Here is a 17,822-nt window from a genome sequence, read left to right as displayed (position 1 = left end):
TAAATAAACTGTGGTACATCCATTAACTGGAATATTATTCAAGGATAAAAAGAAATGAACTATCAAGCCATGAAAAGACATGAGGAAGCTTAAGTGCATATTACTAAGTGACAGAAGTCAATCTGAAAAGGCTACGTCCTATGTGATTCCGACTATATGACACTCTGGAAAAGGGAAAAACGTGGAGACGGTAAAAGGATCAGTATTTGCCAGGAGTCAGCGGGGAGGGAGGGAGGAATAGACAAAGAAAAGAGGAATTTTAGGGCAGTGAAACTACTCTGTACGGTACTCTAATGGTAGGTACATGTCATTACACATTTGTCCAAACCCAATGAATGTACAGCACCAAGACTGAATCCTAATGTAAACTACAGACTTTGGATGACAATGATGTGTCAATGTAGGTTCATGGATTGTAACAAATGGACCTCTCTGGGTGGGATTCTGACAGTGGGGGAGGAAGTGCATATGTCGGGGTAATAAGAGTAATGGAAGTCTCTGTACTTTCTTCTCAATTTTACTGTCAACCTAAAGCTGCACTAAAAAATACAGACTACTTAAAAAAAAATACCAACAGCAATAATAGCTACAATTTCATGACTGCTTAACTATGTTCCACATTTACTTATCTCAGCTATTCCACATATCAACCCTATGAGGTAGATACAATTATCATCCCCGTTTTACACACTGGAGGCTCAAAATGGTTAAAGAACATTCCCACAATTACACAGCAAGACATACAGAGTTGAAACCCAAGTCAGTCTGGTTCCAAGCCTGTGCTCCTAACATGTACAAACTCTTCACTTGAGGACAAGTTTCACCTCCCTGAAGACGTCTCTCTGTCATATGAAAAATGAGCTCGGCCTTTGACTTAGGGAAGGATTCGAATTATGCTCCCAAATGCTAAAAACAGAACACTGTGGAAAAAGTGTACAAAGACTATATATGCTTATTAAATAAACAATATGGGACTAGTAAACATCAGAGTTCAACTACAAATTAACAGCTGTTTTAGCATTTGCTGTAAGTCTGGTTGAACCATCTGCTTCTAGAGAGGGACTGTTTACGAGCTATAAACCAACAGATCCAAGAATCTCAATGAACTCCAAACACCAAAAACATGAAGAAAATCACACCAAAGCAGAGCATAATCAAATTGTTCAATACCAGGAAAAAGATACGCTATGAACAGAGAAAAAAAAATAAGGATTAGAGAAGATTTTTCACGGGAAATAATACAAGCAAGAGGATAGCGGAGCAATCTCTTCAAAGTGCTGAAATTAAAAAATGCCATCTTAGAATTCTATGTCCAGTAACACATCTTTTCAGAGACAATGGAGAAGAAATATGCTTCCAGCAAAATGGAGTAGAAATGCTTTTCTCAGTCTTTCTCACGGAGTACAGTGAAAAATCCTAAACATTACATATGAAACAAACAGAAGGTTTAAAGAAGGTGGCACACCAGCTAGGGACCTTGGGACCCAAGGAATGACATGATGGCGAGTTCCCTGGGATTTTTTTTTTTCTTCTTCTTCTTTTTTTTTTTTTTGGCCACGTACATCCCAGATTTGGAGCTGGAAAAGCTGACAACCTGGAAATGACAATGGGTACAGACAAGAAAAGCCCCAACAAAAGCCTTTCTCCCTAACCAAAGGACACGGAAAGGAGTAGCCAAGCAAGATAAAAACTTTTAGACAAGAACTACTCTACACCAACCAAACACCATGGGAAAGACTGTGACCCTACCTCTACCCAAGCCAGCAAGGCCAAGAGGGGAGCTTAGGCTTCTACCTTTACCAGGCAGAGTGGATCAAATAAACAAACAATGACACGAGCAAAAACCCCGTGATCCTACAATATCCTATATACAAAAAACTCACTTCAAATACAACATGGTTAAATTGAAAGGAAAAGGATGGAAAAAGATATACCATGTAAATATTAATCTAAAAAAAAAAGTAAGAGCGGCTCTCCTAATATGAGATAAAATAGATTTCAGAGCAAAGTTTACTAGAGACAAACGACATTACCTAAGGATGAAAGGATCAACCCACCAGGTAGACGTAATGACTCCAAATATGTGTGCACCAAACAAAAGAGCCTTAAAAGACACAAAGCAGACCCTGAAAGAGCAGAAAGGAGAAAGGCAATCCACAATTATAGTTGAAGACTTCAACACTCCACTCTCAGCAATTGACAGAACTATGAGACAGAACATCAGCAAGGGTAAAGAAGAAATGAACAACAAAATCAGTCAACAATATCTAACTGAGATATATACCGCACTTTAGCAGAATACACATTTTTTTCAAATGCTCTATAATGTTCACTAATATAGATTACATCCTGGACATAAAACAGACCTTAACAACAACAACAACAAAAAAGAGCAGAAAGGCAACAGGACAGAAGCAGGTTAAAAGTAAAAAGGATAGAAAGTCTATTTTTCTTTCTGCAGGTAATACACAAAAACTTTCAATTTAACAAATATTTACTGAGCACCTCCCATGAACCAAGACTATATGAGAAAAACTGTTAAGAAAACAAAAGAACTTCAAGAATTCATTCGAAACCACACACCCATGTACACACGCAAACACAAACATACAAGCAGACATCCTGAAATCCCAGGCATAGACTGTAAGCAAAATTAGACATTACATTGATCCTTAGCTTGATTTTATGAGCATATCCTACCATGAAATAATTTTTTAAATAAAAAAATAAGAGTAGATAAAAGATATACTGTGCCACTTCTAATCAAAAGAAAACTGGAGTGGCTATATTATTATCACACTAATTAAATTTCAGAGCAAAGAATATTACCAGGAATGACAAAGGTCAATGAATAATATAAAGGAGTTACTTCATAAAGAGGACACAGCAATTCTAAACATGTTGCTCCTGACAATAACAGAACTCCAAAATACACGAAGAAAAAACCGTTAGAAGTGCTAAGAGAAATATGAAAATCCATAATTAGAGTCTGAGATTTCAACACCCCTCTCTCAATAACTGATAGAACAAGTAGACGGAAAATCACTAAGAGTATAAAATATTTCAACAACGTTATCGACTGACTTGGCCGGACATTTATAGAACATTCTATTTAACAACCACACAATACACATTCTTTTCAAGTACACATGGAGCATTTAAGTAATAAGACAGACCATATTCTGGGCCATAAAACAACTCGCAATAAATTTAATAGAATTCAAGTCACACGAGTATGTTCTCTGATACAATGGAATTAAATTAAAAATTAATAACAGCAATATCCCTGAGAATCTCTAAATATATATCAGCTAAATAACACACTTCTATATAACCCATGGTTCAAAAAAGCAATCAAAAGGGAAATTAGAAAGTATTTTCAAATGAATAAATATGAAAACACACACATCAAATTTGTGGGAGGCTGCTAAAATAGTACTGAGGGAAAATTTTATAATAAGAATGCTTAGAATAGTGGTCTCAAATCAATGAACTCAGCTTCATGTTAAGAAACTGGGAAGAGAAAACTGGACTCAAATGAAGTAAAAGAAAGGAAATAATAAAGATCAGAGTAGAAACCAATAAAGTGGAAAACAGAAAAACAACAGAGAAAATTAATGAAACAAAAATATAGTTCTTTGAGATTTTAAAAAACTGACAAACCTCTAGCCAGACTGTTCAGGAAAAAATTGAGAAGCAACAAACTACCAAAATCAGGAATGAGATAGATGGTATCAAGCAGACTCTACAGATAGCAAGCGAATTCTAAAGAAAACAAAGGGCTGATTAATAAGTCTCTGAAAATGAATTAACACTAATGAGATGGAAAAATTCCTTGAAAGACAAACTACCAAAGTTTACTCAAGAAATAGATACTAACCTGAAGAGCCATATATCTATAAAAGAAATGTAATATGTAGTTAAATACCTTCCCACAAAGGAAATTCAAGGCTCAAATGGCTTCACTCGTGAATTCTACCAAACATTTAAGGAAAAAATAATACCAACTACATAAATTCTTCTTCTACACAAACTACACAAAAAAAAACTGGAAAGGAGAGAATACTTTCCAACTCATTCTATTCGGCAAGCCCCACTCTGAAACAAAAAACAGAAAAACCAGTACAAGAGGAGAAAATTAGGGACCAGTAACCTTCATGAATATAGATGCAAAAATCTCAAACAAAATTTTAGCAAGTAGAATATAAGAAAACATAAAAAGGATAATACATCATGACTAACTAGAGGTTGTCACAGGAATGCAGATTGGTTTAACATTTGGGAGTCAATTAATGTAATTCATCATTTAACAAACTGAACTAGTAAATCATCTCAAAAGATGCAGAAAAAGCATTTGCCAATCCAACATTCATTCCTGATTTAAAAAAAAAAAAAAAACCTCTCAGGGAAGTACGGATAGAAGGGAACTTCCTCATCTACAGGCATCTACAAAAACCTACAGCTAATACCATGCTTAATGGTGAAAAACTGAATGCTTTTCCTTTAATATGGGGGAAGAGACTAATGATGACCATTCGCATCACTTCTATTTAACATTGTACTGAGGTTCTAGCCAGTGCAATAAGGCAAGAAAAAGAAATAAAAAGCATTGGAAAAGAAAAAGTAAAACTGTCCTTATTCACAGACAACACAATCATCTATGTACAAAACCTGATGGAATTTACCCCAAAAAGCTACTAGAATTAACAAGTGAGTTTAGCAAAATCTCAGGATACAAGATCAATACAAAACTCAATAATACATTTATATACTAGGACTGAAGAATGAGAAATGGAAGTTTTTTAAAATGCCATTCATAATAGTATCAAAAATATGAAATACTGATGGATAAATGTGATGAAAGATGTGTAAAAACTGTACACTGATAACTACAAAATATTGCTGAAAGAAATTAAAGACCTAAATAAATGGAGAAATATACCTTGATCATGTATAGGAAGATGGAGTATTGTTAAGATTTCAATTCTCCCCAAATTGATCTATACACAATCCCAATTAAAATCCCAACAGGCTTTTTTGTGGAATTTGACAAACTGATTCTAAGATCTATATATAAATGCTAATAACTCAGAATAGCCAAAACATTCTGAAAAAGAAGAACAAATTTGGAGAAATAACACTCCCTGATTTTAAAAGCTTATTGAAAAGCCACATTAATCAATACAGTGTAGTACTGCCCTCAAGATAGACGTAGATAAACTGAACAGAATAGCGAGTCCAGAAATAGACACACATATATATGAACAATTGATTTTTGACAAAAATGCAAAGGCAATTGAGTGAACAATAGTAGTTTTTCAACAGACAGGAATGGAACAATTGGCTATCCATACGCAAAAAAAAAAAAGAACTTCAATCCATACCTCCCGTACCTCATACCATTTATAAGACTTAGCTTAATATGAAACATAAAACTAAACATAAAATTTTAAGAAAATAAAACCTCTAGAAGAAAACGCAGAAGAAAATCTTTGTGACCCTGATTTAGGCAAGGATTTCTTAGATATGACAGCAAAATCAGATTCATAAAATAATTCAAAATGATAAACTGGACTTGGTGAAAATCAAAATCTTGTGCTTGTCAACAGACACTACTAAAAGAATAAAAAGAGAAGCCACAGACCAAGAGAAAATATCTGTGAATCATATATCTGAAAAAGAACTTGGCTCCAGAATATATTCTTAAAACTTTCAAAAATCAATAATAAAAATATATACAAATGGTATCATGAAAAAAAGGGCAAAAAATTGAACAGATTTATCGGCAAAGAAGATACAGAGATGGCAGATAAGCACATGAGAAGATGCTCAACATCATTAGCCATTATTTCCAACCTAGGAGAATTCTATTCCCAGCCAAACTATCAATCAAGCATGAAGGTGAAAGAAGTGCATTTTCAGATACGTAAAATCTTACTGAGATATATACACCACATAAAAAGAAATGAAAAGAGAAAGAAAGAGAAGGAAAGAAGAAGAAAAAGATGTGGGCTACAGGAAACAGGAGCTCTGACATAGGAAAGTAGGGAAGAGACAAACACGATGTTGAAGGGAAGTGCCAGGGCAACAGTCGTGCAGACGGCTGTTCAGATCAGATTGAAGAGAATGAAGGTTCCAGGAGAGATGTCTCCAAGGACAAAAATACAACCACCTGATTGGATGATGAGTTTGGCTGTAGTGAGTGAAACTGTATGGTTCTGTCAAAAAGTTTGAGTGGGTTACAGGCACACATCACTTTACGGGGAGGAAAACCCACAATCATTAGCTCTAAGGAAAACAAAAAAGGTGTACAATTCACAAAATGTAGTTATCATGTCTGATTCAGCTGTGAACTATACTACACAGTATGGAATTCTACAATTCCACAGCTCACTGATGCCAAGCTGACTCTAACTAACTTGTATTCATTCGAGTTCTATGCCTGTTAGGAGAGTGGCAGAAGGGTGGCAGCAGGGGAGTGGGGTGGTTCTGAGAAATGTAGCTGTTTACTCATAATGTCTGTGACACTGAAATCAGACCTTCTTAAAATCACATGGAAGTCTAAGGAGAAATGTGCCAAAGTCATACCTTTTATGTGGCTTGTTTCACCATCAAAATCGGTCTGCCTTGCCTCTGAGGTAAGCCCACCTTTTATTTTTGCAGATACTCTCCCTAACAGTGGTAAGAATTCTGGCCAGTGAAAGATTCTATACTTCATCTAAATCAAAACCCAGTGCAAAGCTTGGGGCGGGCGGAGGAAGAATTTATGTGTGTGGATGCGAACGTGTATAGAGGGTGGGTATTTTAAAGAGTTAAACTTTCATTTTTCATTACAAGAAAGTTATTGGATGACTGGTAAAACAGAAAATCAAGAAAGAGTAGGTACATCCCTAAAGGTGTGTCTTATGGGCCTCAGTACCATGGCTTAGACCATTATATAAGGATGTGCTCCAAACATCTGTATCTTAAAAATTATAGTCTCTATAATTCTCTAGAATAGAAAATAACAACAATCAATGCACTATTTGATTTTTGAGTAAATAAGAGAGGAGGGGGAGGAGAGGATTATAGAGGTAGTAGCTCTGATATATACTAATTATATCATGATTCCATACACAGGAAGAGGACATTTAAGCAACAAGGTTGATCCTATCATCTTTGGCACCCACAGTAGCACCCTTGTCCTGATACTTGGCATTCCATCTTTCGAAAGCAAAATTTAGGATCACAACATGATTTAACCCTAGAGGGAGTTGAAGCGGCTATTAAATATTATATAATAGAAAAGAGAGGGGCCACATAAAAGAAGGCTTTTTTTCTCACTTGGAGCCATGGCTATAACTCTTTGAAAAAAATATACTACCAAAATATCAAAAATGAGATTTTAAGTGGTGACAAGTGTATATTTTTGTTTCTTCTAAATGTTAGAAGTGTTCATTTTCAAATGATTAAAATACCGCCTATAGCATAATGGTTTTTCTCAATTCTGTACCAAGTAATACAACCTTCAGTTTAGTATTTATTTATAAGATATTGATAGGTTTTTTCCCCTCAATTATGTATTAGTCAACACAGCCCTGTATGTGTACTTATTAAGAATTCAGGCTTTCAGGCCAGGCAGACCAGACTTTAACCTTGCTTTACCACTATAGACTATGTAATTAACTGCTGTAATTAACATAAGACTCAAGGTTCCCCATCTGTAAAATGGGGGTACAGCGTTTTGTAGAAGTAAATTAGACAGTGTATGCAAAACACCTTGGTGTACTAATGGATCTAAAAAAAAAAAAACAACATCTTTCCCAATGGGTAGACACTGTACTGTAAAGCTACTGACTGAATAAGAATTTCTTAATCCCTCCTCCCAAATTCATTTTGGCATCAAAGCATGTAAATACTGAAGCAAACCAAAGACACAACCCTTGTACACATAACCATATGGCAAGACATACTGATTTTTGTGACCAAACCCAGGGAAGGGCCCGAGAGTTCACACCTTAAAGGCTTACATTCACTCAGGAAGCAATGAGGAGTCCATGTCACTTTCTAGGCCGGCAGCACTCTTTTGATAAGGATACTTCCTAAGGTTACAGAGGTGACCTGACTTTAATGTGAAATATGGGGGTTTTTTCCACAATGATGTTATTTGCTTAGGACATTCAGAGTTGTGCAACTATCATCACTACCTAATTTTAGAACAACTTCATCACCCCCAAAACAAATGCTCCAATACCCATTTGCAGTCGCTCTTCAATCCCCTCTACCCCCAAGTCCCTGGCAACTACTAATCTGCTTTCTGTCTCCATAGATTTGCCAACTCTGGTCATTTTATAGAAATGGAAGCGTACAATACATGGCCTTTTGCATTTGACTTCTTCCACTTAGCATAATGTTTTCAAGGTTCGTCCATGTCACAGCACATGTCAATACTTCGTCCCCTTTTATGAGTATGTAATATTCCACTATGTGGAGAATTCACATTTTGTTTATCCACTCATCCACTGACAGACAATTGGATTGTTCCCCCCTTGGCTAGTATGAGAAATGCTGCTATATACATCTGTGTACAAATTTTGTGTGGACACGTTTTTATTTCTCTTGGTATATACCTAGGAGTGGTATATAGTGCTGGTATATAGTGCTGGGTCATAGGTAACTGTATGTTTAACTTATGAGAAATTTCCTAACTATTTTCCAAAACAGCTGCATCGTTTTATATTTATACACCAGCATTGTATGAGGTTCTAATTTCTCCACATCATCGTCAACACTTGCTATTGTCTATTTTTTGGATAACAGCCATCCCACTAGGTGTGAAGTGGTATCTCACTATGGTTTTGATTTGCATCTTTCTAATGATTAACGATGGTAAGCATCTTTCCATGTATTTATTGGCCATTTGTATATCTTTTTGAAGAAATGCCTATCCAAATCCTTTGCCCAATTTTAAATTGGACTGTTTGGCTTTTTACTGTTGATTCATAGGCATTCTTTATATATTCTGGATACAATTCCCTCATCAGATATATAACTTGAAAATACCTTCTCGCATTCTGTAGGTTGTCTTTTCACTTTCTTGAAGGTGGTCTTTGAAGTGCAAACTTTAAAAATTTAATGAAATCCAATCTATCTATCTTTTCCATTTTTTGCTCATCCTTTTGGTGTCATATCTAAGAAACGATTGCCTAATCTAAAGTTATGAAAATTCACTATGTTTTCTTCTAAGTTTTACAGTTTTAGCCCTTACATTTATGTCTATGATCCATTTTGAGTTAATTTTTGTACATTATATTTGTGAGGTAAGGGTCCAACTTCATTTTTTTGCACATGGAGAAAACTGTTAAAAGAGTTTTCATTAAACCATATTTTGCTTATTAGAAGTGTGACAGTATGCCATGCATGTACACATAAATGACATATTCAGTCATTCATTCAATAAATATATACAGCAAGGACAATATTTTGAGACATGACCTGATAATTTTTCTCCCTGTTTTTCCCTTTCCTTCCCCACACTGAAGCAGATGGCAGGGTCCAGGCTTCCTCGCCAAGCAGAGGTCTACAGAAGGTAGCTTCCTGACTTTTGTTCTCCCAAACACCTAGATTCTGGGACCACCGATTCCCAGGAGAACTGACCAATTACACTATCCAGAAGAACAAGAAAGAACGGTATTCCCCAATGCCGGAGTAGACAGGCAGTCCCCACAGATGAAGGCAGAAGGGAGGAGCGAGAGGGTACTGAGAGAGAGGGGATCTGCACCGGGCTTCCCAGACATAGTGCTGAGAAGCATGTAATACGATACACATCCTCAGCCCCGATTCTCACACCCCAAGTCTGGCATGAGGCAGCTAAGAATCACCAAACCACAATGGCTTATAAGGACAGAAACAACATGGCAACAACTGACCAAACATCACTGACCTCCCATACACATGCACACACTACCCTGAATGACTGTGTGCTGGGCAATCTGGGCACTGGCCTGGAATTACGGCACATCCCAAAGAAGCAAAGGTCCATGATGAAACCCCAGAAGCACCAAGGTTACATGTTTTTCTTCACCATCCATGCAAAATGGCAACTCAGTCAGATATTAAGTTTCTACGAAGCAGTTATATTTCTGGCACCCTTGATTTTATAGACTGACATTCATACCTGCCACACAAATATTGAGACATATAAATATATACACATATGTGTGTGTGTGTGTGTGTGTGTGTGTGTGTATGGCATCCTCCTAGGCTAGGTTGAGAATATAAAAGTCAATCAAGCCATGGTTAGCCAAGGTATTTATAGCCTAGTAAGAGCAAAAAATGTATTTACCATTTATTACACACCACCTGGGTGCACACCTTGTGTTACACTCTTTTTTGTAAATGGATTGAATTTAATGGAATCTTCCTCGCAAAAGGCCTTTGAGGTTCAGAGGTTCAGAGGAGGTAAAGGACTTGGCTAAGGATACATGTTAGTAATTGATGGGACTTGGATATGAACTAAGGTATATTTAACTCCAAGTCCATTTGCAGTCCTGAAGTTATGACTCCCTCCCATGGAGAGGCCAATCTGAGTAATATCCTTGGCTAACTCAGCATCCATTGGACATAGATTTTGGCTCATGTTTTCTAAGAGTTGGGATGAGACTAAGTCAAACCAACCTTCTCTTACTTGATGCTCAACATACCCATTGGCAGATGACTAGCCAGAAGCCTGAGGCTGGACAGGAGACATCAGCCAAACTGGCTCCCGTGATTATGGGGACCGTGCCCTTGACTGAATCCGTCAGTCAAGGTCAAGGTCTGTAAACCGGTCTTCCAAACAGCAGACTTCCATTACTGTTCACATCACCTACATGTGCAGCAAAGAAGTAACAGAACTAATTTGGGGTGGAAACCCCAACTTTTCTATCTATGTGCAAAAGGAAGCAATTTTTCTTAGAGGGAAGACTCCCACGGAGCTGTTATGCTTTGAGACGCTAGCACTCAAATTGGTGCCTCAGAAACTATTTCAAATTCTTCAGTGAAGCTTCCTAGAAACAATAAAGGGAAAATAAGTTGATTCTGGCAATGAAATGTTAATAGTTTTTCCTTAAGTATTAATCTTCTGAACAAATGGTGACAATTAAAGAAGCAGGCATATAACTGCTGTGAGAGCCATGATTTACATATTTTCTATTGCTGCTTCTGCTATTTGATCCTGAGAAGATGACTAAACCAAATCCCAAATCCCAAAGAGAAGCATACTGAGCGATGGAGAGAAGTAGAAAACATAGAGAAACCTAAATCATAAGGAACTAACGTCTCTCCTTTTGGGTCCTTTTATGCAGAATAAATCTCTCCCCATTCGGGACTGTATAACCATTTACCTTTCATTTTCTCACATACAAACTGAACGTCAGAGGTGAGGACCCTCTGAAATCATTTGGTCCAATTTCTCCTTTTGTAAATGGGAACATTTGAGATTCCAAGAGGTTAAGCGAAATGTCAAGTGGTCATCAGAACAAATAATATGAAGATTTCATCTAAGTGGGAAGGGTACTGACCTAGGAGTGAGAAGACCTGGATTCTACTGCCCACTCAGCCATGTATGAGTTCACAAAATGAAAGCACTGGATGAGATGGCTTTGAAAATCTCTCCCCTCTTTGAAGCAGCTTTAATTCTGTGAACATCAGTAGTGTTTGGTCGTTTGTTTTTAGAAAGGTAGCACCTTTTTTTGCAGTTATGGTGAAGGGGCAATACGTATGGTGGTTATGAGCGGGGGCTCTAGAGTCAGACTTTCCGCCTTGCAATCCCAGCTCTCACACTTACTTGTGGTGAAAGCCTGAACAAATTAACCTCTCTGCCTCATCTGCAAAATGGAAATTGTAACAATACCCACCCCATTAAGGCCCTTAGAATGATGAAATGAGATAACACATGTCAAGTATTCAGCACACCGCCTGGCACATAGCAAGTGCTGAGCGAACACAGGCTGCCCTTAACAGTGTCGTAAAGGAACCAGAGTTGGTGTCTCTGTGTGCGTTAAAAGAAGGCATCCCTTCCTCTGGGCAGAAGCAGCCCAAGTGCTAAGGTCCACATCAAGGCTGGAACGCACTGTCTGTGGCTATGTGCCTGACTCTAAAATATCAAAGTTAAGAAATCCCTCCCCAATATCCTTTGCTGATAGTGGTACCCAATGAATATGTGTCTGTTATCATGTAGGCCTTCTAGAAAACTCCTCAGAGGAGGCCCACTTAGATGGCAAGGACACTTTTGCTCTTCTTTTCTTTTCCTTCTTTCTGCCTGGAATGCTGAGGGAATGGCTGGGGTGTCAGCAGCCTACTACTGATCATGAGGAAAGGGCTAAAAGATTTTCAGAGACTCAGACTTTCAGCCAATAACTCAATGTCATTAACCTCCAGACTTCTTGTTTTATGAAGAAAATAAACTCATGTACATTTTTGAGCTACTATTATCAAAATGCAATTCCTGACCAAAATACTCTCCAAAATCTACTTCTCTTATCTGTCAACAAATATCTGTAGACTTGCCTGGTCAGCCACTTGTCCCTGGCCACTTAGGGGCCCTAAGTCAGGCCCTCATTGGCCATCACTTAGAGTTTTACAAAATGTCCAAATGCCCTCAAGGTCCTTGCTATTCCAAGTGTGGTCTGTAGACCAGAGGCATTAGTGTCACCTAGGAAATTATTAGAAAGCCAGCATCTCCGGCCACATCCAGACCTACTGAATCAGGATCCCCAGTGATTTCTGTGCACATTAAAGGCTAAGGCTCTGGACTAGACTTCCAGACTCTGCTCTGTCATTCCTCTTAAGCACTACTGTCAAAATAATCTTCCTGACGCACATCAGTAGTTTTCTAATCACAGCACTTTCCTCAGAAACCTCCAAGGGCTCCTGACTGCCTACAGACTAAAGTTTAGACTCCTCAGCCTGACAAGTCTTTCCATGATCTTGTGTCATCCTAAAAATGCCCATCAAAGGGCCTGCCATGCCAATAAATAATATTCTGCATAAAACAAAGCAAAAAATGAGTGTACCTGAGAAAGAACATATTTCTCAAGTCTGGCTTCTCCATCCTAGGCATTGGGGATACGGTGTTAGGAAAAACCAGACACAGTCCCTTGCCTTCCTGGAGCTTAGAGATCAGTTGAAAGGACAGGATCTCCAAAAGCAATAAAAATACATAATAGTAAATATTAAGTGCTAAGAAGGAAATGAATGGGCAATGGTACAGAGTCAGCTAGACTGGTCAGAAGAGTGGCCCAGAGGCTGCGGAGCCTGCTGAAGGGCTGGTCCAGGCAGAGGGAACAGCCCGCGCAAAGCCTAGAGAGAACTTGGTGCGTCTGAAGTTCAGAACAGGGGCTGCCCTTTCGGGCTTACCCAGAAGATTGACAGCCTGGGAGGAAGGTGACATGGGATTCACCTTCGAAATCAAGGGAAAATGCTGAATTTCTTCTCCCTGACAGATGCCTTCACTGGGACCACGAATGGGGCAGAGAGCAGGGTATGCTTCAGGGTCGCTGTGAGTCCAGCCGTGGAAATCAGACCGAGTGAAATTTGAATCTCAGCTCTACCACTTACCGGCTCTCAACTCCCCTGACCTCCAAGCCTCCGCTTCCTCAGATATAAAGCGGGTTTAAGCATAGAACCAACTTTGTCATTACTGTGAACGCTGAGGGCGTAAAGCTCCCCAGAACACTGCCACCCACATCAGTGCTGACCTGAATACTAGAGGTTACGAGGCTGTGATCACGACGATGACTGTGAATTACTATGAGCTTGCGGGCAGAGGGCTCATCCCAGATCCTCCGGTCCCACACCCCGCCCCCACGCCCCTAGGCCTCCCGACCCTGCCATCCCAGGCAACCTCCCCCCGCGCACGGCCACCTCAGTGACCCCAGGGCGGGCGCCGGGCACCGCCGCCGGACCCCCGTTACCTGGGGCCAAACGCGACCTGCCGCCACCTCGCGTCCTGGGCCCTGCCTCCCTCCCGGCCGCCTCCCGGCCCCGCAGATGCGGCGGCGGCGCCCCCAGCCCAGCCCGGCCCGGGCGGCGCGGGATGCCTCGGCGGGGCTGGCGGCGGCGGCCACGCGGCGCGCTCCGGCGGAGGGGAGGGGGCTCCTCGGCGGCGGCGGCGGCGGCGGCGGCGGCGGCGGCGGCGGCGGCGGCGGCGGCGGCAGCGTCTGGCCCGGCGTGGGGCAGAGCCCAGAGGCGCGGCGGCGGCGGAGGAAGAGGAGGATGAGGAGGATGCAGGGGCTGCGGGCGGCGGCGCGGCCCGGTCCGCAGTGAAGCCCGCGGCGCCCGAGGCGCAGGGAGTGGCCGTCGCCTCCTGCGCGCACCATTCCTGAGATGGCGGCGACGCGGCGGCAGCTCGGGGAGCCGAGGAGGGGTCAGCCGGGCGCGGGCTGAGCCCCGCCGGCCCGGGAGCTCGCCGGGGACCCGCGCGCCTGGTGGGGTTCCAGCCGGCCGGCAGGCCTGCGGAGCGGCGAGGCCGGGGGCGGCCCCGGAGCGGAGCGCGGCGCCCGGCCCGGGGAGGCCGCGATGGCGAACGCGAGCGAGCCGGGCGGCGGCGGCGGCGGCGGCGAGGCGGCCGCCCTGGGCCTCAAGCTGGCCACGCTCAGCCTGCTGCTGTGCGTGAGCCTCGCGGGCAACGTGCTGTTCGCGCTGCTGATCGTGCGGGAGCGCAGCCTGCACCGCGCCCCGTACTACCTGCTGCTCGACCTGTGCCTGGCCGACGGGCTGCGCGCGCTCGCCTGCCTCCCGGCCGTCATGCTGGCGGCGCGGCGGGCAGCGGCCGCCGCGGGGGCGCCGCCGGGCGCGCTGGGCTGCAAGCTGCTCGCCTTCCTGGCCGCGCTCTTCTGCTTCCACGCCGCCTTCCTGCTGCTCGGCGTGGGCGTCACCCGCTACCTGGCCATAGCGCACCACCGCTTCTACGCCGAGCGCCTGGCCGGCTGGCCGTGCGCCGCCATGCTGGTGTGCGCCGCCTGGGCGCTGGCGCTGGCCGCGGCCTTCCCGCCCGTGCTGGACGGCGGCGGCGGCGGCGGCGACGACGAGGACGCGCCGTGCGCCCTGGAGCAGCGGCCCGACGGCGCCCCCGGCGCGCTGGGCTTCCTGCTGCTGCTGGCCGTGGTGGTGGGCGCCACGCACCTCGTCTACCTCCGCCTGCTCTTCTTCATCCACGATCGCCGCAAGATGCGGCCCGCGCGCCTCGTGCCCGCCGTCAGCCACGACTGGACCTTCCACGGCCCCGGCGCCACCGGCCAGGCGGCCGCCAACTGGACGGCGGGCTTCGGCCGCGGGCCCACGCCGCCCGCGCTCGTGGGCATCCGGCCGGCCGGGCCCGGCCGCGGCGCGCGCCGCCTCCTCGTGCTCGAGGAGTTCAAGACAGAGAAGAGGCTGTGCAAGATGTTCTATGCCATCACGCTGCTCTTCCTGCTCCTCTGGGGGCCCTACGTCGTGGCCAGTTACCTGCGGGTCCTGGTGCGGCCCGGCGCTGTCCCCCAGGCCTACCTGACGGCCTCCGTGTGGCTGACCTTCGCGCAGGCCGGCATCAACCCCGTCGTGTGCTTCCTCTTCAACAGAGAGCTCAGGGACTGCTTCCGGGCCCAGTTCCCCTGCTGCCAGAGCCCCCAGGCCACCCAGGCCACCCTCCCCTGCGACTTGAAAGGCATCGGTTTGTAAGTGGCTCTCCCGCCACCTGCACCCCAACCCGGCCTCTCCCTTTGGCTTGGACAGTGACGTCTTTTCTGCCCCCTGTTTAATTTTCTGAGCTGCCTTCAAAACGGCTCTCGAAGTGCATCATCACTAGGATTGTACAGACCCCTTTTGGGGAGGGTTTTGAAGTCCCAGCCCCACCCCCGCTCCTTGCGATTGTCCTCCTAAATATATTTTCATCCTGACAGTAGGCCCTGGAGTCTTGGTACTGGCACTGATGTCTTTTATTCCATGAGTTACTTTTTTTTTTTTTTTTTTTCCAATAAAGGCTAAACTAATTTTCTTCATGCAACCTTTCCTAAAGACCATGGCCAGTTTTCTACAGAAGCTATTTTTGACAACCTCAAGTGGCATTACATTTTGCAGTGAGGTAGAGGAACCCAGGGGGACTTCACAAGTTCGATTTCTTGAGGGTCTTCTGTTGGCAGCAGGAGAAAGAGGGAAAGTTGTCTCAAGTTCCCTCTGAATTGCCGTCGGTGGGGTCAGTTGGACTGCTCTGGTTCTTTGAAGGAGCTGAGAATTTTGTTCAGTATTGATGTTGAATTTAAAGAGCAGAAATGGGAACGAGTAGCAAGGCAGTCATTTTTAGTCAGTAACAAGTAACACAAGATTTGTTTCCTACCTTGCTTCATACTACTAGGAAATGCCCGTCAGCAACAACTGCTCTTTGTATCATACCGATCTTGAGTGGAAACATTTCTGTAAAACTGTACCTTTCAAAAGAGTAAAAAGTGTTTTGGTTAGTAATGGTGTGGAGAAGATACAGTATTGCATGTTTTCGTATTGTGGTGGTTCACGGATTGGGAGGGCTCGGAGACAAGCAGAGTACTAAATCAAAACTGTTTAGGTATTTTTTGCCAATAAAAATTAAAATAATTTTAGGGGAACAGTTTGTGCTTTGAAGAGCCCAGTTTTATTCTGTCTTATGAAACTAATTGCCACTTTGAAAATTGTTTTTCTTTTGTTCATGGTATAAATGGATGGAATATAATGATACTCTACTTCTATGAGACAAAGCATTTCCTTAAAATGTTTGCTAGGTTAAGCTGTGCTGTTCTCCTGATGGTTATTTTAAATTAATAATGAGAACTATAATTTTAAATACTATTTCTTTGTTAGACGCATTGTAACCTTAAGTTGAAAGACTAAATTCTGCAAGTACTGTATTTTTTCGCTTATAATGCTACATTTTTATTAACGTATCTTCCGTTTTGAGGATTTATATCTGTATTTCTCTTTGCATTATATAAATATACCAGTATTTTCATTCTGGAGTGGGTTTTTGTTCCTGTTGTTTGAGGCTGTGACAGGTGGTAATATGCGTCTAAGTAAGGTACTCATGTTTTTATTATCCTTTTAGTGCATGCTGTTTAGCTGACCATAATTTCTAAGACATTTGGAGGCTTGTTAACTTAAAATGCAAGATAAAAAATCTGCAGATCTTCTCTTCAAGGGAAGAAGCAGTATATATATATATATATATATATATATATATATATATATATATATATATACTGCTTCAAAACTTTTTTATGAACACATAAAACATGAATGTAAGCAAAGTAACCATTTTGATAAAATAATAATTAAAGTGGGTACAGTAAATATAGTGAAGTTTGAGTTGCGCATAATATAAACTATTAAATATTCAGTCCAAGATGGATAAGTCATAATAAGAGGGTGTGGCCAATTTATCACAGGTGAATGGTCAGCATTATTTTTTTTTGTCCGTAAATGTCAATCTGTCTATGCAGACAGTCTCCTATTTGGAAAATACGAGTAACTATCAGCCTGTTTCTTCCCAGATCATAGGACCGGGTAGATGTTAATTATCCAAGGGCCACCCATCAGAAATCTTATCTTATCTAAAGACAGGCCCAGGAAGTAAATCTCTCCTCATCCAACATCCCCCCACCGGCCACAAGTGATCGAAGTTCAAAAAATAGAAGTCACTAAGCCTATGTGATCAGCAGAATTTTTAGCACCTGCCATGGCATAGGAACTAGGCTGTCAGGGCTAACTCCTGTTTTTTTGTTTTGCTTTGTTCTGACTGGATGGGAGATTTCTAATGAGAATTCAAGCGACAAGTAATGAGAAATGACGGCCAACTG

The 17,822-nt window shown here is 42.3% G+C and overlaps 2 protein-coding genes across 6 annotated transcripts in view; one reads left to right on the top strand and one right to left on the bottom strand.

The window, feature by feature from the left end:
* Positions 1-14,790, bottom strand: part of EIF4E3 (eukaryotic translation initiation factor 4E family member 3) — a 62,533-nt gene extending 47,743 nt beyond the window's left edge. The window contains exon 1 of one of the 5 annotated variants that reach the window (XM_068558579.1): positions 14,707-14,790. The gene's annotated coding sequence lies outside the window, so the exon portion shown is untranslated. Of the gene's footprint in view, positions 1-13,934; positions 14,002-14,706 lie in introns of those variants that run through there. The other 4 variants (XM_068558581.1, XM_068558582.1, XM_068558577.1 and 1 more) reach the window with 4 other exon arrangements.
* On the top strand, positions 14,539-16,857 carry GPR27 (G protein-coupled receptor 27). Its single transcript, XM_068558575.1, has one exon. It carries the CDS (start codon positions 14,539-14,541, stop codon positions 15,676-15,678), a length of 1,140 nt encoding a protein of 379 aa, XP_068414676.1. The 3' UTR covers positions 15,679-16,857.
* Positions 16,858-17,822: the final 965 nt, after the last annotated feature.

The sequence above is a fragment of the Eschrichtius robustus genome, chromosome 12, assembly GCF_028021215.1.
Source record: "Eschrichtius robustus isolate mEscRob2 chromosome 12, mEscRob2.pri, whole genome shotgun sequence".
In the NCBI taxonomy this organism is placed as follows: domain Eukaryota; kingdom Metazoa; phylum Chordata; class Mammalia; order Artiodactyla; family Eschrichtiidae; genus Eschrichtius; species Eschrichtius robustus.
This window is presented reverse-complemented; position numbering and strand designations above follow the sequence as displayed.

Excerpts from the sequence above, each read along its gene's own strand:
- GPR27 (XM_068558575.1), top strand. The coding sequence starts at position 14,539 with ATGGCGAACGCGAGCGAGCCGGGCGGCGGCGGCGGCGGCGGCGAGGCG.